We start from the raw sequence: 22,555 nt of genomic DNA on the forward strand, positions 1-22,555 counted from the left end.
AAAACACTGAAGAAAGGAGGAAGAAGAAGATGCTTAGGGGAAGCAAGACAAAGTCAGAGAGATGTAGTAGTTGGAGACAGAAAGCAAGAACGCTCATCTCTACTGGAGGATTTTGAAGAATACACTCTGTCATTTGTTGTGTAAAGACTTCTCTCCTCTGCTCCAACCTCCTCCACCCCGAACTCTTCAGTAAAATTGAAGGTGTGCTGAGATCCACTTCAGTGGCAGGAATGGGCAAAACCAGGGACCACACAGAGGGACCAGAGAAGGTTTGGGTTATACTGATACAGAACTGAATTTGGAAAGGGGTTTTTAGAAAGGCACAGAACTTTGAAATACAGACTATCACTTCCTATCCTAAATGTCCTCCTAATTTTTGGTCTCCTATTTTAGCCTATTTGTGGATTCTTTGGTTTCCTTGGAGTTCTATTCTCAACCCCTTCCCACTATACATACATTCACTGAGTGAGTAATCTCATCTACTTCCCTGGGCTCAATCATCACCTATATGTTGAACCCCAAATGAACAGGCGTAGATTTGTCCTGTCATTCACACTGTGTGCCCAATTACATGTTGTGTGTTTCCGGTTGGAGGAAACTGAGGCACCTCTAACTTCACGAGTCTAAACCCAACCTGGCCCCTCCTCCTGATCTCTTCTCCTATCAATGCATCACCATCTTTGGGGTAAGCATGGCTTCTTTCTCCTTCACCTACTGTATACAATCACCAAGCATCTCCTGACCTTGTCATTTCTGTCCATCTACTCTAGTTTTGAGCCTATCCTCTTTCATCTGAATATTTTCAACCATCTTCTTAACAGGCTTCTTGTCTCCAGTTTTGTTTGGGACCCTCCCCTTCACCGATCCCTTCCTGCTGACAATATAAATCCTCTGCTACAAACATCTAAATGATGCTCTTAAGATAATGGCTGAACTCTCTAATATGCTGTCAGGCTCTGCATGAATTAACCCTTGCTCATCTATCCAGCTTCATCTCCTGACTACCCATAGGCATGCTGATCTTTTAGTTCTTAGAAAGTTCACTCTCCCCCTAAGCTCTCACACATGCTGTTCTTTCTGTGGGTAACCTGGCCTTAACACATCTGGGTTATAGGCTCCTTCTGGTGCACCTGCCCATCACCTGTTGTTTTCCTGGCACTGTCCTAAGGCTGTATTGCAATTGTTTGTTATCTGTTCAAATTCCACTCTAGACTTGTGAGCTCCAACAGGAAAGGAGTTATGTTTCTTTTTTTTTAAAGATTTTATTTATTTATTTGAGAGAGAGAATGAGACAGAGAGAGAGTACATGAGAGGGGGGAGGGTCAGAGGGAGAAGCAGACTCCCCGCTGAACAGGGAGCCCGATGCGGGACTCGATCCAGGGACTCCAGGATCATGACCTGAGCCGAAGGCAGTCGCTTAACCAACTGAGCCACCCAGGCGCCCAGGAGTTATGTTTCTAATTTGCTATCCACTATATCTTCATGGTCTTGAACATATTTGCTCACAAAATGTTTGTCAAATTAAGAGAAAGAAAAAAAGAGAAAGAGAATAGTAAAGGATATTCAAGTATTAAAGATGTCAATGACTTCAGTAGAGAACAATTCTTTTAATACCAAAGCAAAGAGAATAGATATTTTAATGACTATTTCCAAATTTGATTTTTTGGTAAGGCATTAATCATGATAATTATGAAATACCAAAAATTTTACTCAGTTTTTTCTTGTGGAATTGTTCCTACCAGTTGCTGGAAGCTCACAAAGATGCTTTTACTGAAGTTTTCTTTCTCTTTGGGGACTAGCTGCATTCACAAAATTGTCTCCTCCTCAACTACAATAGTGTGGCTAAGACAACTGCTCTCTGTTCTCTCCCAAAAAGAGAGAGAGAGGGAGAAAGAGAGAGAATGTGTCTGTGTATGTCTCATTTAAGGACAAGACTGTGCCATAGCCCCCTCTCATTGCCCATAGCACATGAGAAAGTCATTTTTTTTATGTTAATGGCCTTTTTATTGGGAAAAAAAGGCTAGCATTTACAACTTGAAGTGGATATAAATTCTAATTTCTCGAACAGCATTGCTGATGGTTGTGCTGAAGTCCACACTCACAGCCTACTCTGCTGGCTCCAAGTCATGGCTCAGAAGGTTTTAAAAACAGAGTCCAAAGACGCTCCGCTTGGTAAAGGTTTCATTTTTTTTTAAGATATTTTTTATTTATTTATTTGACAGAGAGATAGAGCACAAGTAGGCATAGCGGCAGGCAGAGGGAAAGGGAGAAGCAGGCTCTCTGCTGAGCAGGGAGTCCAATGCGGGGCTCCATCCCAGGACCCTGGGATCATGACCTGAGCTGAAGGCAGCCGCTTAACCGACTGAGCTACCCAGGGGCCCGGTAAAGGTTTCATTTTTAAAAATTTGTGTTAATGGTGATGGCCTGACACCCATTTCACTGCAGTACGCTGCAGACAATGCTAAATCAACACACGCAGCATGGGATGCGTGTCATTGTCACCATGGGGGGGGAGGGGCACACGGAAGTACAAGAGGGCCATTCTGCTTAGTGGGGCTACATTACTTTTAAAACATGCTTGTCATGTGGATTTCACTGGGGTAAACATTTTTGCATCTACAGCAACATGGATAGGACATTCTTGTTCTAGAACAGGTTATATCCTAGACCATTCTGCCCAGCACCCTTGTTATCCCCTTTCTTCCCAAGGTGACTCCAGGGGAAAGGTAATTGATTTCCAGCTTTATTCACCAATCTCATTCTGTCCAGTGAGTCAGTAGGGTGGGAAAAGCTAGGACCACATTAAAAAAAACAAAAACCAAAAACAGATCCCAGAGTCACATTATTACTTTCTCCCTCACTGGGAACTAAGGCTGTGTCCTGTATCCTTGAGGTTTACATAAGGGGTATGATTTTTTCCTCGTTCCATGATACCACTTTTATCAATAACCATAATCTTATATGGGTTATACTGCCAGATGTTTTTAAGCACAGGGCTGAGGTGTGAGACACTGTTTATCTTGTTGCATAGTTACACCTTAGTTTATACAGAATGCAAAATTCTCGAGGGATGAATCACCTCCGTGGTACTAAGACTGTCCCTAGTTTTCCTCACTTCCGTCAGAGAGCAGCCGTCTTAGGGGGGCAGAGGGGAGAAGCCTACCATCATGTGAGGCTGACATATCATGTGTGAGGACATATGGGAACCACATTTTCTCATATTACTTCTTCAAAAGTGAATTAAATTGGTCTATGAAACATACATCTTTGTGACAACAAAACTGACATATGGACAGAAATTCTTGTGAGGAATGACTTCAGAAGAACTAGCCGTGTTGAAGAATGTGTGTAAATGGAATTCACAGTCAAAAGAGCTAACGGAGAGGGCCCAGCACCTCTCCTGGCGTTTACACTCACTGAAAGCGAGAACACTTTGGACGCATTTCAAAAACTAAAGTGTTTACAAGCATAAACATTCTAAGACATGTGATGCAGAATTTGGAGGTATGTGCCTTCTAAACATCTTCTCTGACAATCTACTGCCAATTTTTATTTAATCTGATATTGAAAAGCTTCACTAGCTTGTGGTCTTTAGCCCTTTGAAACCTTGGATCTCAAAGAAACATCTTTTCCTCCAGCTCTAAGCAAACAACACTCCTGTCTTCTGAGCTTCTCTTGCCTTGGACATCGTACCAGAGAAGATGCTAGAAAACCAAGCATGGTCTCTGCCCCTGGTATGCTGACAATTTTGTTGGGGTAAGAAGGCCACAGGTGAATCGAAGTACCACAGTTACAGACAAAAACCAAAGATTTGCCTTCTTACAAGGTGGTATTTAATTAATCGAGTAGCTTAAGGGATGGTGGGATAGGCGCAGGAGTTCACAGAAAGAGGGAGTTTGTCTCAGACAGGCATTTAGAAAGGCTCCACAGAGGAGGTGGTCCATGAGCCAGGCCTGGTGAAAGGAGAGGATCAGGGAGGGTGGGGAGGGAGGAAAACATTCTAGCCAGAGAGCAATGGTGTGACCCAAATCTTAGAAAACTAAGCCAGTCAAGAGGCACAGGACAGACAGTCTGTGCAAAAGAATGGAAAAACTTGGGAAAGGTCTTACCACCCCTTCTTCAATTCCCTCTCCAGGTTGCACTTGTAATCATGTTAATTTCCCACTTTAATTAAATTCTAGAGAAGGTTGGTTTTTTTTTTTTTTCTATTAGAAAGTACAAAGACAACATATAACAAGGATCTCCAGAGACTGCTAAAGATCTGATTTTTGAAATCTGTACCAAATCCACAATGCTAGTTATCATTAATTAACTATAAATAATTTATTTTCATTTCTTGACATAAATGTCTATTTTAGAACCAGGAGAAGAGTTGTACAACATTTGCTTTTCAAGTCCACGTACAGCATTCACTTTAAAAGAAGTTTTTCTTGGCTGTTTGTGGCTAGAAACAAAGTAATTTACTATTACCTCTCTTGGCCGGCAGTGTCCCAAAGCTGAAGATGCACTTTAAAGGCTTTCCCTGATGATCCATTTGGTCCCTGGGTATTATAAACCTAAAAGATACAATTTTCATCAGTTGATATTACTTTGGATTTTGTAAACATTCAAATTCTCTGGGTTCACTCAGCATGTTTTTTCTCAATTACTATAATCAAAGTTCATAGTGCAGAATAAATATTTGCTCTGTTTTTTCCAGAAGTATCACATATACTCTCACTTTTAAATGTCAAGTACAAGTATGATTTTCAACACAATTTAGGCATACTGCAAACTTAAATTAGACACCTTCTGTCATTTCCTCACGGAGGCAGCAAACATTAGATTTAGGACCCAAGTTCTAGGTTCGAATATCAACCCTTCATTTCACTTCTTTGAATCTTATTTTCAAATAGCAAACTGAGACCCACAATCTCTTCCTACTTTACAGAGTTACTGCAAAAATAAATGACATAACAGATGTGAACGTACTTTTAAAATGCTAAAATGCTTTACTAATACCGGAATATCTTTTGCTATGACTTGGACTTCCAAAGTGACTTACCCATAAAATATACACAGAATTTCTCAATAAGTTTACACAAGATATTTCAAGTCTTCCTTTACTCGCCATTTTTTCCAAAGGCTCTTTTTCTTAATGTTTAAATTTTCAAAATTATGGCCTTTTGGCTTCTTATTTAAGCAAAGCCTAACAACTTTAATACTTCATCGGCTCCCCTAAGTATGGTTTAGTAGAGATGTTTAAAGTGTGGTTTAGCTTAAGCACGGTTTAGTAAAAAATGTTTAAAGGGAAAACTTTGCAAGGACTTATCTTCCTAGGTCAGTGGAGGCATTTGGGAGGGGTGAAGTCACAGGAAAACCCTGGAGGGGTTGGAAGCCAGGTTGCTAAGACCACACTAAAATGTATTGACCTTCAGATAAGGTACAGGATGTATACGGAACCATGATTTAACTTCTCAGCCACGATTTCCTTTTCTCCCCCCACCAAGTCTCAAGCAAAGAGTAGATTTGTGACATCAGCTGGAAGCGTCAGCCATGTTGGCAATCAAGAATACCTTGGGCGGCAGGAAATCTGGCTGAGCTTAAGTGTCTATGCTACACGTCTCACATGTCATAATATCCTTATTCCTGTCATTAGAGTCTAGCATAGGAGAAGAAAGCAGTTGTAATTCTCACTTAAACTCCCTTATCTTGGAAAATAGCATGGACTGGTCTCACATTCTGTTCATAATAAGCTAGTGATTGATAGCTGAGTCTACACATAAATACAAATGCAGCGAGGACTTACAAAGCTCACGTTCCAGCTATTTGCCAATCATTCTCTTAACTTCTCTCTGAAGAGTTGAGAAATGAACACTAGTTCTTATTGAGAAACTTAACTCAGACCAAGAGTTAAGGGCTTTGCAACCCGGATCATTCAAGTTTTGAAAGATTCCTAGAGAATTCATAGAAAACACACTATATAAACCCGTGAATTATTTCTTTGTCCTAAACGCTTTTGTGCCACTCCACATTTTTCTTAGCAAAATGTTATTTATCATTGAGAACATTAAGAATATTCTAAATTGAATCAAAGTGACAGGTTATGAATTTCCTGTGATAAAAGGCAGACACCTTGCAATGCAATAAACATAGCTTCTTAATTCTATTTTATATGGAGGGGGGTAGAAATAAGCAACAAGGTTAACATAACAGAATGGTTAAAAACTCACCACACGTTTTTCCCGAAAGTCTATTCCTACTGTTGTGATAAACTTGGGATTGAATTTATTGTCTGTGTATCGATAAAGAAATGTCGTCTTCCCCACCCCCGAATCTCCAAGGGCCAGGAGTTTGATCAGATAATCATAGTCCCCATCGGTCATAGTGATAGTCTTGGTGGGCCTGTGTAGGAGAGGAAAAACAGTAGGTTATAATAAAAATCAGTTTCCCTCTGCCTTCCTTCAAAACACACCATAAATGTACATTTCAAGGTTAAAATAGTTGAATACTTCTATTCTGTCAATTCTGAATTAACTTATTCAGAGCAGCTCCAGGAGTAAGGGCACCTCTATTATTTCACTCAGTACAAATCTTTTTACATCACATCAGTTAATATGGAACACAAAGCTATCTGGTTCCCACAATAGCCATTGCCACAGTGGTAGTAGAACTTAGCCACAGCTTTTAGTTTTAAAGCCAATGCCCTTTGCGGCCAGGAGGATGGTGCCAGGAAGAGAAGGAGGTCACAGGAAACAGAAAAGCCTGCCCAAGTTGATGCAGGTAGACTAGGGAGAGACTGAGATTACATATGGGTAGTGGAAGAGAAAAGCCCAAGGAAACATTTTGCATCTAATCATGCATAATGAGCCTCCTATTATGTGCATGCAAAATATTCCTTTTTAATTTAAAAAATTTAACAACTGAGATGACAACCTTTAAAAACATTGATTTGAAATCATTTCAAAAGCAGTGTCTAAAAATCTTCTGTTTTGAAATACCAAAGCCTCTGTTCTCCAATGGCAAATCTGCTGTATTTGGCAAACCTGCTGAATATTTTCCAGACCTTGAAAAAGGAGAAAAGCAAGTAAGAGGCATGACTATGGTAATTTTGCTAGTATTTCTCCTGCTTGAAAGAATGCCATTTGCCATTTTTCCCATTGTCCTGACCTCCTTTGCCTCAGTCTTAATTTCTTCTGTTGTTACAATGACTACGGATGAGGCCATGGGCTAATGCCAAGAACACCTGCACTGGTGATACCTTTGAATTACACTATCACCTACTGAATACATAATGAGGTTTCCACTCCAGAGGTCAGCGAAATGATTTGCCATTTGATAAAACTTTCTGATTCATGAGTTGGAGAAACAGGTTTATGATAGCCCCACGTAGAGGAAGGCCTATAAAGAAGTTCCTAGAGAAGTATCTCTCCTATTATATGAACGGGCAGAATATTTTCCCACCTTTACAGATCCAGAAAACATCGTACTCTTCAGTTCTGGGGCGATTAAAATTAAATTTCAACAAGTCATCCCATAGACATATCTAAAAATTGCTAGATAATTCTAATCATTTTCTATCTGTACGAAGATGATGCACATATTCATCACTTCAAATAAAACTTTATTTTATACGTAGTCACTTTAGTTAGTTATCAAAACTAAAAGGTTTCGTGTCTTTGGATAAATAATGATGAAGATGATAATTAGGTACTTAGCAAATCAGTATCATTACATCATTTGGAAGATTGGCAAATTTTTTACATTAGAATTTTCTAAAATTTAAACCATCCTCCTGCTAAATCCTGTTAAATATATTATGGATGTATGTTTCTTTAATTAATGACATGTTTTGCGTTAAAGCGTTCTGAGAGCTGCCAATATGCACTTCTATGCTAAAGCTCTCCTCCCTTATAATATGCTTTCTTCACTGAGTAGGACTCTCACGGTGAATGTTTTCTGACAATGAATGTTCTCTCTTTTATTGTTGTCGCTTTTGTTGAGTATCTATACAAAGTATAATCATTGCTCAGGAAGAAGTGCTTAGCTTCCATCAACAACCAGCCTTCCTCAATAAAAGGATGCAGGTATCTCAAGTATTGACCTGAAATTCTTCTTGGAAAATGTCTTCATTGACTGACTACCTAGCAGTGACTAGTTCTGAGTTCAGATGGTTCTAAATATCTTACCAGGACTTTATAGTTGAAGATGTTGCTGTTCCTAGTCTTTGAACCAAATGGATTGCTAGAGAAGACTGCTGTCAAAATAGTATCATTTCCCCCCCAATTTGGGTCTATCTGGGCCACCATTACTTGACTTTCTTCTCTCTTTGCCTCCCAAACTTGCTCCTGGGCAACTCCTCTGAAGGGTGATAAAGTCTGTCATTTCACTAGCAGAATTGGATGAAACTGCTAATTCTCTTGGGAAAGAAGGATTATATTTATTCTGAGATATAAGTGACCAAAGCTAAATTCTTCCTGTTGGTGGGGAGGAAATTAAAGGTACTGGCTGCCTAAATACAAGACAAAGTTGGAGGATACTGTGGCCCCCTGGTCTGGAAAAATGAAAATAATAGAGTCAAGAAGATAATATCAGCATACTTTCAATTTTTGCTTAAAGTTAACTATGTTTTTTGCAGTAGTTTTTTGTGACAGAGTTAAGAAAAGCTAAACCTTGAGCAAATCTAGTTAAATATCTTCAATATATAATATCAGGTCCAAAAAAATGAAAATTTTAAAAATGTAATTTATAATCTAGTATCTGATAAGGCATGCTTACACTTAAAGATGCAAAAAGAAAAAATACAACATAGTTTCACAAGATAGGGAACATGATTAATTGACAGATGAGTCAAATAGTTGTGCTTTTAGTTCAAACAAAACAGTAACCTTCATGGGCTGCAGTGGTCTGAGAAGATTTTGTAGAGGAAGATGAACTTGTATTTAATCTTATAACAAAGGGAGGAATTACCTATGTGGAAAGAAGATACAGGAGCACTACATGGGATATGACTTCCCACTTGTAGAATGAGATGATCACCACTTGCCAGCTACATGACCTACCAGGTATTCCTGATCTGCAATTTGTTTTCTGTTGTTGGTACATAAACTTGCCAGGGGCAATACTGACTTGCCTCCCAGTCAGGCTCTAATCCAGAGTGAACAACTGGCTAACCATGGATTGATTTCACTGTGACTCACACTGGCTCTTTTCTATAAGTGAATGGTTGTGGATACTTTGTGGCATTGAACAAAAAGCCCACCTGAAATGAATGCAAAGCTTGGCACCATAGAAAACCTTTATTTAGTGTCTCCAGTAGACTCGTTAAAGAAATTGACAAAGTAAACTCAACATGAGATCATTTGCCTTTTAAGTTTCTTTTGAAAATGCATTTTCTCATTTTTATATCACTACGCATGTATAGTTACTTAGTTTGGTTCCGCTTTTATTACCATGCGATTTTCTGAGTCCTAAAATCATATGACCTCAATATTCTATCCTTGGCCCGGCAAATATGACAGCGCAAAGAAAAATAAAAACCTTGGCAAAGTTCCCTTTTCCAAGAACTGAGCTAAAAAAATGATCTGGGAAGGATCAAAAAGCTGACAAGTTTAGCAGTATTTATTCCTGCACAATGATTGATGGTCTTGTCAGCTCTTCCTTCTATGGATCTAAAAGTAAAGAAAAAGCCAGAAGATTGCTGTACTTCAGGAAACATGTCTAACTTTCTCCCATTATCACTGTGTCACAAGCTAAACTACAAGAGCCAGGAGGTCTTTTAGATATAGAAACCGAGGGATCAGCCTCCGAGCCCCTCATGGGAAGGTAAGGGGCTGGGAAGAGTAGGAAAAAGAATCCAAAACACTTGTGAGGCTCTACTTAATGAAGAGTCTCAAAGGTAGAAGGAAATCTAAATAACCCTGTGGTCTAATCCTCAGTTTACAGATGAGAAGTCATGAGCACAGAAGTTATGTGATTTGTGGGTTGAGAGTTTCTAACAACAACAACAAAAAAAAACCCAAGACTATGGTTTGTTATAATTTGAAATGAAAAGTGGATTAGATAGGTAGAAAGTAGAAATATTTTCATTCTATAGGGGAAGGGAATTTTCTCTGATTATTGACAGGGACGTGATTTTCATAGTTAGACTATATCAAATGAGGCTGCCCACAGTTTCTTTCTCTCTTTTTCCCCACTGCTATGCCTCATTCTTGTTCAACATAAATCCCATTTGCTCAGAAATTTAATCTCCTTTGTCCACTGCTGGATCCAGAGTCCAATACAATGGTTGGCATGTATTAGGGGATCAGTACACATGTGTTGAGCGTTGGAGCCATGCAAATGTCACAATTAATGAAATTAATCTTTGACCAGTTGGTGGAAGTGGAGTCCCTCCAAGTTCAGGACTTACATTCTCCTTCCTTCCTCAATTGTGAAGGGACTATTTAGATTAAATGATCACTGTGGGACCTTCCGGGTCTGGCTTCCTGAGCTCATTTTTCTATTTCTATAAAAACCTTCTCAAAATAGAATACTTGTATCTTCAGAGAAGCAGTTTCAAATAACCTAGGAAAAGAGAAAGCACAGAGGGACTGTAATTTTTGGACATGAGATCTGTATTGGCAGAGAGCATATAAACTTGTCAGTTGAATAGGTCAGGGCTCAGAACTGGGCTTCTCCATGAAAGCACCCATTCGCCCATCTAACACATACTCACTGGCACCCCATAATTTGCATGATATTCTGTATGACTCTGAGGATATACTCTGTTTTCTCTAGAGGGAAGCTTAACAAACAAACACTACAGATATGTATGGATGACTACTATACAGGTGGACTTACCCACGCAAATTTAAGACGTTCTTTGCTAGTTCTCCAGCTAATAATCTTAAAAATGCCATGACAAGCTTTATGACCCTGTGGCTTGAACTTATTAAATTAATAAAAACCAAGTTAATATTCTTTTTTTTAAATATTTTATTTATGGGATGCCTGGGGGGCTCAGTCGGTTGGGCATCTGCCTTCGGCTCGGGTCATGATCCCAGGGTGCCGGGATCGAGCCCCGCATCGGGCTCCTTGCTCAGCAGGGAACCTGCTTCTCCCTCTGCCTGCCGCTCCCCCTGCTTGTGCTCTCTCTCTCTCTCCCTCTTTCTCTCTCTCTCTCAAATAAATAAATAAAATCTTTAAACAAAAAATCTTTCTAAAAAAAGAATTTATTTATTTATTTATTTATTTGAGAGAAAGAAAGAGGAGAGAGATGGAGAGAAAGAGCATGAGCGGGGAGAGGGGCAAAGAGACAAGCAGACTCCCTGCTGAGCACAGAGCCCAACACAGGGCTCGATCCCAGGACCTTGAGATCATGATCTGAGCTGAAGTCAGACGCTTAACTGACTGAGCCACCCAAGGGCCCCAAAACAAACTTAATATTCTTAAGGCACTTTGGAAAGCTTAAAATAATAGACAAAGTATCAGTGATATTACTTTGTAGGTACTTTACATAAAATAAAGCTGTCAAGCATAAAACGGACAGATGCTTAATATTTCCTCATTAATCTTTATTCGACTGGTTTGTATTGGGCTCCAGTAGGTATATCTTGAGATCTGGAATTCCCACAGCAAAATGTCATTGAGTGATAGCCTGAGGGTGGTTTTCATTGACTGACCTTAAAATTCTGCTTCCCATAACCACATTCATGTCCTAGAGGTTAGAATTAAATTATGGCTGGAACTGGGGTGCGTTGATGGCACAGTTGGTTAGGTTAAGTGTCCAACTCCTGATTTTGGCTCTGGTCATGATCTCAGAGTCATGAGATTGGGCCCTGCATTGGGCTCCACACTCAGCAGGGAGTCTGCCTGAGATTCTCTCTCCCTCTCATTCTGCCCCTCCCCCCACTCTCTCTCTCTAAAATAAGTAAATCTTTTAAAAAAATAAATTAATTATGGCTGGTACTCAAGGGACCTATAGTCTGTGCTTCAGTAGAACAGAAGACATCTTCTGAAAGGAGAGAAGTGGGGGGGTAATTAAAAAAAAACAAAAAACTTTGTATCCAGTAGCATTTTGTTCTGTTAGGAAGGTTTTAATTTTCATTTTGATTCTTCTTAAAGGCTATTTATAATTAATGGATGTGAGCCTATATAGAAAATTCAAACCCAATTATAAATATTAATCAATATCAACTTAAACAACCTTTACTTAAGCTGACAATGGTCGATGCATCTCTTGCAGCAATCAAATCTATTTTAAAAGATAAAAATATCCATTTTGTTTCATTCTATGATCAAGGGATCTAATGTAACAGAGATAAACCAAGAAGTTATTGAACTCTGAAGTTCAGCTTACTTGCCCTGAAAATAAGGGGTAAAAACTCTAACACAAGTCATCTTTAAATTGATTTATCTCCATTGATATATTATTCCCACATATTTTTTAAATTATTCTCACATATTAAACTCACTTCTAAGCCAATGAATAATTCTGTCTAAATATTTTTTTCTCAAAAGTAACATTTTTTCCATGGGCTTAATTTTGTGGCAACTTTTGAAACTACGTGAGGGTTTTTCCTTTTTTTTCTTTACTTTTTATTACAAGAAACTTCAAACATATACACAATTTGAGGGAATAGTAGTATACTCCCATATATCAATCAACCAGCTTCTAAATGATCAATAGTCCCAGGTCTATACCCAAAAGAAATGCAAACATATATCCACACAAAAACTTGTACACAAATGCTCATAACAGTCCCCAGAAGGAAACAATGCAAATGTCCATTAATGGATGAATGGATAAACAAAATGTGGCATGGCCACGCATCAGAATATTATTCAGCCATAAAAAGGAAAAGGTAGGGACACATGCTACAACGTGGATGAACCTTGACAACATGCTAAGTGGAAGAAGCCAGATGTAAAAGGCCACAGATTTTATGACATTACGGCATTACACATGTAATGTCCAGAATAGGCAAACTCGTGGAGACAGGATATAAGTTAGCATTTGTCAGGGGATGCAGAAAGGAGGAACTGCGGAGTGACTGCTAATGGGGAAGAGGCTTTTTGGGAGGGATGACGAAAATATTCTTGATTTAGATAATAATGGGGGCATATTTTTTTGTGAATGTACTATAAACCCCTGAATTGTATACTTTCAAAGGGTAGATTTTATGGTATATGAATTATACTCATGGAGTTATTTTAAAAGCCCAAGGAAGTAAGAATAACATATTTTATTTAAAAAAAAAATTTTTTTAGCTGAGCTCCACTAGCTGGTGTTAATTAATACTTGTTTACAATGAAGTCAATTAGTCAATTACATAGTTACAAATTAATACTTGTTTACAATGAAGTCAATTAGTAGTATGAATCATGTGTATTCACATACTACTAAAGGACCTGTAGAATATATTCGATTAGCCTTATTTGCACATTTACAGTAATTTTTTTTTATAAAAATATTTCATATGGAGCAACTGGGTGGCTCAGTCAGTTAAGCATCTGACTCTTGATTTTGGCTCAGGTCATGATCTCAGGGTCTGAGATTGAGCCCCACTTCAGCCTCCGTGCTCAGCGCATGGAGTCTGCTTGAGATTCTCTCTCTCTCTCTCCCTCTCCTTCTGGTGCACAACCCCCCCCCCCCAAATAAATAATCTTTAAAAAAAATTCCATATTTGACAGGGTTCTGATAGTCAATCTACTGAGCAAATGTGCTCACAAATCAGGAGTAATTGAAAATCATTAAACAGCAGGACAGATTGGTCATCAGGAGCCTATGAAACAGCACTGGAACAGAACTTGGGTGTACACATCATCCAGTGGGTCCCAACGCTGGCTGATCATCAGTATTCCCTGGGGAGTTTACAAGTACAAACTCTAAGACCTCTCCAGAAGGGCTGAATCAGAATCTCTGCAGGCAGGTCCTGGAACTTAGAGTTTACATATTTCACTAAAGTATGACAGTAGAGTGGCCAGATTCGGGAACTGTTTTTCTCCTTTTTTCACCTTGAGGCACGTCTACAGGAAACCCTTCAGAAGGTTGAGACTCTTAACCCCCTTCAGCAACTCGTTCTAGAGTAGAAAAAACTCAATGGTCAAGAAAAGAGTCAGTTTATCTGATTTGATCTTGTTAGAGTTGAGAGCAATTTCCTCTTGCTGATTGCCATCAGCCAAGCTTGGCACATAGCTACTGGATTCCTTCTTCTGCTGATATGTGCTATTACAATGCCCTGAACGTGCTTTCCCAGCTACATATCATTTTGTTCCCGCACATATTCTAAACTTTGTTTCCCTGAAAATTAGGAGTAATCCTCAAAACATTATTTACTCACTCAAAACACATATACTACATGCACTGAAGACATCGCATAAATGTTTGAATTAAGTAAATTAAGCATTAAGAATTTTTTGAAAGATTTAGTATTTGACTTGGAAAGGTTTTATGCTTGTCTTCATAAGTGAGCCACATGATTTACTTTTCATTAGACAGCCTACTTTAAAAAAATAAATGCTTTTGTAGGTCCTTTCACCCAGGACTTTAACAAGGGAGCAAGAAAAATAAATGTAAATTCCTTGCAATTCAGCAAAACCTTATATGGAAAACCTTTATCTTTTCCAGAATTGAAACAACCTTTGAGGCAATACAACACATTACGAAGCATACACAGAGGTTGACACCTTTCCTGAAGCCAGTCAGCAAGACCAGAAAATGGGTTTTCCTAACTTAGTGGTTCTCAAACTCAGCTGTTTTTTTAAAACGCCCTGATGCGCAGACCACACCCCAAATCACATAAATCTGGCTCCTGGTGGTGAGACAAAAGCATTAATACTACAACCTCCAGTCACGTTTGAGAATGCCACACTGCCCTTTAAAGATTTTATGAGAGAGAGAGAGAGAAAGTGTGTGCACATCGGAGCGCATGAGTAGGGGATGAGGGAAAGAGAGGGAGGGGCAGAGGGAGAAAGAGAAAATCTTAAGCAGACTCCCTGCTGAGTGCAAGCCCAAATGACTCCATCTCCCAACTCTGAGATCACAACCTGAGCGGAAACCAAGAGTGAGACACTTAATCGACTGAGCCACCCAGACGCCCCAAGAACCACCACACTACCTTTTAGCACAGGGACTTCTCACTGCCAGGGAATAACTTCTAATTTCAACAGTGCAAGCCACTCCTAGTTTCATACTACAGCTAACAGGACAGCAGAGAGGACCACATTCAGGAAGACATATCATTTCCTAAGACAGTGGCTGGTTGGGAAGACGGTTCATTTCCCACCATAGGTGCCTGCCTCGTGGGCCCACCGGCACCAGCCAGAGGAGCTGCTTTCCCTCATCGGGACAAGGGCATGCGTCCGCTATGATGGCAGTCAGTCTAGGTCTTTTTTCTGGAGAGTTGTGTGACATTGAGTGTATATATGTAAATTGAAGCTTCAACTCTTAATGTTTCCACGTAGAAGAACGATAGGAGTTTAAGCTAAAGAGATGAGCATTTAATAAGAGGTTTTCCGACATTGGCCTAATAATCCTGCAAAATTGTGATCATTTTCCAGTCAGCTGCTGCTTTGAGGAAGTCTTGCCAAACTTCTACTGCTTTGCTTTTTATCTGAGAAAGGGCATACTAATCAAAATATCTGCCCATAAATTCTGCATCTCTCACATGTGAGGAAACCAAGTTAGAGAGCATCTATGGGTTCACATGTCAATGAAAAAAAAAAAAAGATGAGTTCCATATTATTACAATTTTCTCACTGAAACCTAATTCTAGGTAACTCATAGAGCCGTATAATTCCAAAAATAAAAAAAATAAAAAATCCATGACCTCTTTAGGAAAAGAATGTTGGCTGGTTGTTGTCTTAGCTGATATTTAATAGGAAGCATTTTATGAGCTTAATAAATGCTGAAAAAGAGAGATTATATCTGCAAAGAATGGAATTAGTCCAGAGAAAGTGCTTATTTATCTCAAGGGTTCTTTCTATATTATGTAGATGCTTATGTTAATTGAAATTTCTAGATTAAAATCTTATTTCTGCGATATGTATAAGGCTGAGTGGAGAATACAGAATGCTATTATAAGTGGTTCTTAACCCTTATGTGATTGGAGAGAAAACAAATAAATGTTAAGTTTCTTCATCTGATAAGTTATTTGAGATGAGCTCTGTACCAGAAAATCTATGGCTCTGAATCTAAAAGATATTCAGAGGAGAGTGTAAAACTCATAAAGCCCCAAAAGCAAATAATCCAGTTAAAAAATGGGTAGAAGACATGAATAAACATTTTTCCAAAGAAGACATCCAGATGGCTAACAGACACATGAAAAGATGCTCAACATCACTCATCACCAGGGAAACACAAATCAAAACTACAATGAGATATCACCTCATACCTGTCAGAATGGCTAAAATCCACAACACAGAAAACAACAGGTGTTGGTGAGGATGTGGAGAAAGGGGAACCCTCTTGCACTGTTGGTGGGAATGCAAACTGGTGCAGCCACTCAGGAAAACAATATGCAGTTTCCTCAAAAACTTAAAAATAAAACTACCCTATGATCCAGTAACTGCACTACTAAGTATTTACCTAAAGGATACAAAAATACTGATTCAAAGGGACACAAGCACCTCCATGTTTATAGCAGCATTATCAACAATAGCCAAATTATAGAAAGAGCCCAAATGTCCATCAACTGATGAATGGATAAAGATGTGGTATTCATAAAGATTTTATATATATATAATGGAATATTATTCAGCCATAAAAAAGAATGAAGTCTTGACATTTGCAACAATGTGGATGGCGCTAGAGAGTATTATGCTAAGCGAAATAAGTGAGTCAAAGATAAATACCGTATGATTTCACTCATACGTGGAATTTAACAAGCAAAACAAGTGAACATAGGGGGGAAAAAAGAGAGGCAAGTCAAGAAACAGACTCTTAACTCTAGAGAACAAACTGATGATTACTGGAGGGGAGGTAGACAGGGGGACGGATGAAATAGGTAATGGGGATTAAGAAGGGCACTTGTTGGGATGAGCACTGGGTGTTGTAGGTAAGTGATGAATCACTGAATTCTACACCTGAAACTAATATTACACTGTCCATTAACTAACGAGAATTTAAATAAAAATTTGGAGGGGAAAAAAAAAAAGAAAAACTCATAAAGTGAATCAGGAGTAGGGACAAAAATAATCAGGAGGGCTTTATAGAGGAGGTGACATGAGAGCTGGAGTTTGATGTGGGAAGAGCAAAGGACTGGTGGTGAGCAGAGCACTCACGTCCTGGAGGCAGCATATATACCCTGTGCCATCGGCTACAGCAAATATGGCTTAGGTGGAAGCAGAAGCAGCATTCTGGGGGGCCTTGGTTGGTGAAGTTGGATCTGCAGGGCTGTGGTGTGACGTAAGAGGCAGCTGTTGGAGTCCACAGCCCTGGGTTTAGCAGTTCAATTTCAGCCCTTTAGCCAGCATCTGACCATGGGCAAATGACTTAACCCTAGATTCTAATGTCTTTACCTGCAGTTGTATGTAAAGTACCTGGCTCAATGCATTCAATCATCATGGATTCACCTTTCACACTTAACTCGCCAAGAAATAGGGAACCATAAAATTTTTTTTTGATCAGTGACACAATGTAACAAAACCACAAAATAACGAATCAATTCCTACAGGTTACTTTGTAACTTAAAGTGAAGTCAGCAAATTTCTCAGAAAGAAGGTGGTGTAGAAATGCCAAGAAACTGCATAGCTGCATTTTAGAAAGCTCGTTTTCCTTCCACTTGACAAAGCACTAGATGATTTCAGCTACTTTATCCCCTGCTGGAGCTCTGATTAAAAGTACAGTATGTCCACAATGCCTAATTACAGCTTTAATAAGCCTATTGTTTACTTCTTGGCAGTAACCTAATCAACTGACCGTGTCTTAAACTCACCTACCATTTTCCAATATAAAACATTTATAATTTTGTCTTCGACAACATCTACCCCCAGCCGTTACTGGTGAGAAAAGAAAAATCCTCATTAGCACAAAGATATTTACAGCTATACACTCCCATCCCTGCTGTTTGGTGCATTTCCAAGTCTAATCAGAGCAGAGCAGAAGGCAGCTAGGTGCCTCGCTCAGTGCCCTAACTGGCCAGGGTAGTGCTCCATTCTATAATACTCATTAACTTTAGATTTGGTGAACATTTTTTGGTTAATAACAATTTGGGGTGGAGAAAAATCATGAAATATTCAAAAATGTGAGTGGTTTACTAAAATTAAACTTCATAAAAAGGTTGCTACTCAGAATTTTGCATTATGCTTTTGTCCAATTTTTTTTTTAACTGAGAAAGGGACCTTCCTGTGGGAACATCCTCTCTTGACTGTTCATATCCGTAGTGACTGTTCTCACTGATAAAGAATCATGACCTCAGCAAAGAAATGCCAAAGAGTTGGAGCTTTTCTAAACTAGGATTTGTTATAAGACAGTTCTTATGAAATTAGCTTTGCCTCTATTTGCCAGATGGGTTCTAAGATGAGAGGAAACTCTGTAGCATGCTGCAGGAACACAGATTGGGTCATGTTCTATCTCATCTCTGCAAAATCACCACCCTCAAGTCCCCTCCTGCCCAAGGAAAAACATGATCACATTTTCCATTAAAGATTTACATTTTACTTTCTGGTATTTTTTTTTAACAAAAGGAGAAATATCATAATTTACTATATTAAATCAAAACATTGAAAGGAAAAGGTTAACATTTTAGTGGGAAAAATAATCACAGTAAGCTATCTGTCACAAATAATATATTTGTTATATCTGACACTTTCCAGTTCATGGAAAGTCTGTGTCTCAAAGAAATTTTGGGGAATCAATCTATTTCTCCAGCATCAAAGAATGCTCTTTCTATGTCATTTTCACTGCTTTTTAATTTTTTTAAATTTTTAAAAGATTTTATTTATTTATTTGAGAGAGAGAGTGAAGGAGAGAGCACAAGCAGGGGGAACTGCAGAGGAAGAGGGAGAAGCAGGCTCTCTGCTGAGCAGGGAGCCCAGTGCGGGGCTTGATCCCAGGACCCTGAGATCATGACCTGAGCCGAAGACAGATGCTTAACTGACTGAGCCACCTAGGCGCCCCTCTGCTGCTTTTTTAAAAAGGAAAATCCAAATATCTTCCTTTACTGTCTTGTTTCCTAAAGTTCCAGTAATAAGCAAAGGGTTTCTTTTAGCAAGCTATATTATTATATCTAAAGTAAAGGTTTTCCTGCTGAAATCGGAGCCTATTTGGTTAGGTATTATTACAATAAGAGGAAAAAATATGAAAGCTAAATGCTTGTGTACTAAATTTCAGAAGTAAAACTTCTAGTTATATTTAATAGCAAAATAGAGAAGTTTCAGATTTGTTCTATCTATATATTTCTGTTGAATACATTAAGGTGAATATACCATTGTATGTGACTGTGAGGGGGTTTATATTTCAGAATAAAGCTGGCTCTGCTCTTCCCTGATAATGTGACTCAGCAGCTAATCTTCTTGTTCATATTTACACAATGACAAATGCAGACTCATGTCCCCCCCCCCTCACCCCCCGTTGTCTTTCCCCTAATTAAGTTAAGGGTGGGACTATAATATTATTCACCTTAAAATCCTTCAACAGCATGTGAAAGAGTAGACTTTTCCTAGGATCTAAAACAGAAACTAGTTTTATAAACCCAGCTATAGGTGAGGTTTACTTACTGAATAATCACAAATGTTAGCAAATGATATACTATATCTCGTGGCAGATAGGTTTACTTTGTCTTAAGCAAAACAAGTGAGTAGGACAAAATACGAGGAAGAAGTATGAGAATGCAAGCTGGAACATTTTTCTCCAGCCCAACATTGACTGGGTTCCATTAGCTCTTGACTATAAGGGATCAGCAGGGTCATAATGAGCACGTATGCACACGTGCACACACTTGTACACACACAGGCTCAGGCTCATCAAGCATGAAAAGATCATGAGGCGTGGGGCGCCTGGGTGGCTCAGTCGTTAAGCGTCTGCCTTCGGCTCAGGTCATGATCCCAGGGTCCTGGAATCGAGTCCCACATCAGGCTCCCTGCTCGGCGGGAAGCCTGCTTCTCCCTCTGCCACTCCCCCTGCTTGTGTTCCCTCTCTCGCTGTGTCTCTCTCTTCAAATAAATAAATAAAATCTCAAAAAAAAAAAAAAAAAAAGAAAAGACCATGAGGCCTGTGCACACCACTCCCTAAAAGCCAGTCCTCTATTGAACCTGATCTTGTCAGAAGATAAGTCTGCTTTGAATGTTTATGGAGTAAGCCAGAAATATCTACAATTTACAATACAAATTATATAAAATATACAAATTTGAACTTTCTTCTAGGCCTATAATTCAAAGTAGGAGAGTGAGATCATCTTTTTCGTTGTTGTTGAGAATTCGGTGCCATCTATCCAACAGGCAGAAGCTACTCTGCCTAGAAAGAGTGTGCTGGGTCCTTTTGAAAGGATTCCTAGGTCTCCTCGCCTGGAAATAAGGTGATACCAATTTGCTGGATGAGCAGAAGAGGACAGAGGAGGGAGTTCTTTGTATAAGGGGCGAGTGGAACACTAAGGCATGCCCATCATCAGCCTGTTTAATCAACCCTGACATATTGCCCAGGTGGAGGCCTCAGGGCACTTCAAAGGAAAGATCAGAAAGTTGCCTGGGGACCTGACACTGTCAATGGCCAGTCCAATTCCTGCCTTTGATAAAAACTGGTATAGCAAACACATTTACAGAACCTCTGTATGTAGAACACTAACCCCAGGAGCGAGGAGGAAATGAAGGAGGAAAATGGAAATACGTGTGAGACGATATAGAAACACTTAAAAAGCAACAAGAATGAGGCCTTCGGTAAGAAATTGAGGAAAGAGGATGGGTTTTAGAGTCAAAATTAGGCTTACAATATACTTGTAACACAGCTCCATTTATAAAGCAAGGATACTAATCTCCCCCAGATTCGCTCATTCGCTCACCCAACAAACATTTATTGGGCACCTATCATGTGCCTGGCACACTGAGTTTATTGCAGGGATTAAATGAAACTGCATAAAGGCTCCACTACGTTACCAAGGCAACCGTGACAGCTCAAGCAACGGCGTGTTCCCCCCATAGACCCACCTGCCACTCCTACTCGGTTCACAGCGGCCCCTTTCACTCTCAGAAGGGTCTCATTTGAACAAAGGGCATGGTCCCTGCAGCTAGTAAGCCTCCTAACTTGTCTTCATGCCTCTGGCTTTGCCTTTTCCCCCATCTTTCCCCACATAACAAGCAGATTTTCCCTCAAAATTATACTCAGGCAACATCACTGTCCTGCTTCATATTTTCCAATGGCATTCATCAAACTGAAAATAAAACCCAGAGTCCCTTTTTCCTGCCTTACAAAGTGCTGTAGGACCTGGCTGATTGTTCTCTACTAATCCTCTACTCCTTCAAGGAGCCACGTTTCACCCTGTGTTAGACCCTTTGCAAGGGCGGTTTCCTCTGCCTATACCCTATCCCTCCCCTGTCTCACAAACGGCCTTCTTACTATCATTCACTTCTCAATCTAAATGTTTCTTCATCAGACGGATCTTGTAGGGCCCCCAAATCTAATGAAGGCTCCCATTCACTTTCTATGGCATCAGTCTAGTTTTTGTGTGGCCCTTCTTCCCAGCTGATAATCTGCCTTCTTGTTTATTATCACTTGCTTTCCCATCTAGATTGCAAGCTCTGAGTGGGTTGCATCCTCGCACACTTTGTTCACTTCGGAGCCTCGCTAAAAATAGGTGTTCAACAAATATTTGCTGGAGACACTAATATATGCTCTGTTAGATCCAATTTGTGTGGTTCTGTAATGCAGACAGCTGGTCTTGGAGAACTCCAGCCTGCGCACTAAAAACTCTGAACGTTCTGCGTAAGAAACAGTGTCTTTACCATCAAAGTTACCTTACATGTTGAATTGAAGAAGAAACTAATCTGAAACTCACAAGTTCAGGATAAAGCTATAAAATTAAAGAACCCCTGGTGGTTGAGTGTACAATTTCCAACTCTACTAATAGCTGATTTTAATACCTACCTCTACTTCTTTGGTGTTCAGAACCATGTCCAGTTAAAATACAGAAAATTTTGATGAGATGCTAGAAAGGGTTTTATTTAAGTGTGTGTGTGTAGGCTTCCCCACACCAACAAGCAATTCTCTGATAGAGTGTCTGAGATTTCAGCTCAATGCTGACCTAACACCCGGATTCCACAGGTAAAGAGCTCAGTTCCACAAGATGGCCCTCTACTCCAGACATCAACTGGAAGCCTAGGTTATCTGTGCTCCTACCCGACCAGCTGCAAATTGGAGATTCCAACAACCCCCTCCAATACAGATGCCAACTGTAAGTCAGAAGTTACCTGTAGTTCTGACCAACGGGCTGTAAACCAGAGGTTCCCACAACCCCCTCCTTTAAGTCCTATTAATTTGCTTGCAGAACTCAGGAAACCTGTTTACTCCCTAGATTATGGATATATTACAAAGACTTTTTTTTTAATTTTTTTTATTTATTTATTCATGAAAGAGAGAGAGGCAGAGGCAGAGGCAGAGGGA

At 39.5% G+C, this 22,555-nt stretch overlaps 1 protein-coding gene across 1 annotated transcript in view; it reads right to left on the minus strand.

Annotated features, from left to right (window-relative positions):
* Positions 1–22,555, minus strand: part of RAB27B (RAB27B, member RAS oncogene family) — a 51,652-nt gene that overhangs the window by 5,867 nt on the left and 23,230 nt on the right. The window contains exons 2-3 of the mRNA XM_021686136.2: positions 6,213–6,384; positions 4,471–4,556 (exon numbers count right to left, since the gene is read on the minus strand). Coding sequence (XP_021541811.1) covers positions 4,471–4,556; positions 6,213–6,365 — 239 coding nt within the window. The 5' untranslated portion in view covers positions 6,366–6,384. The remainder of the gene's footprint in view (positions 1–4,470; positions 4,557–6,212; positions 6,385–22,555) is intronic.

This window comes from Neomonachus schauinslandi, chromosome 14, assembly GCF_002201575.2.
Source record: "Neomonachus schauinslandi chromosome 14, ASM220157v2, whole genome shotgun sequence".
Classification (NCBI taxonomy): Eukaryota; Metazoa; Chordata; class Mammalia; order Carnivora; family Phocidae; genus Neomonachus; species Neomonachus schauinslandi.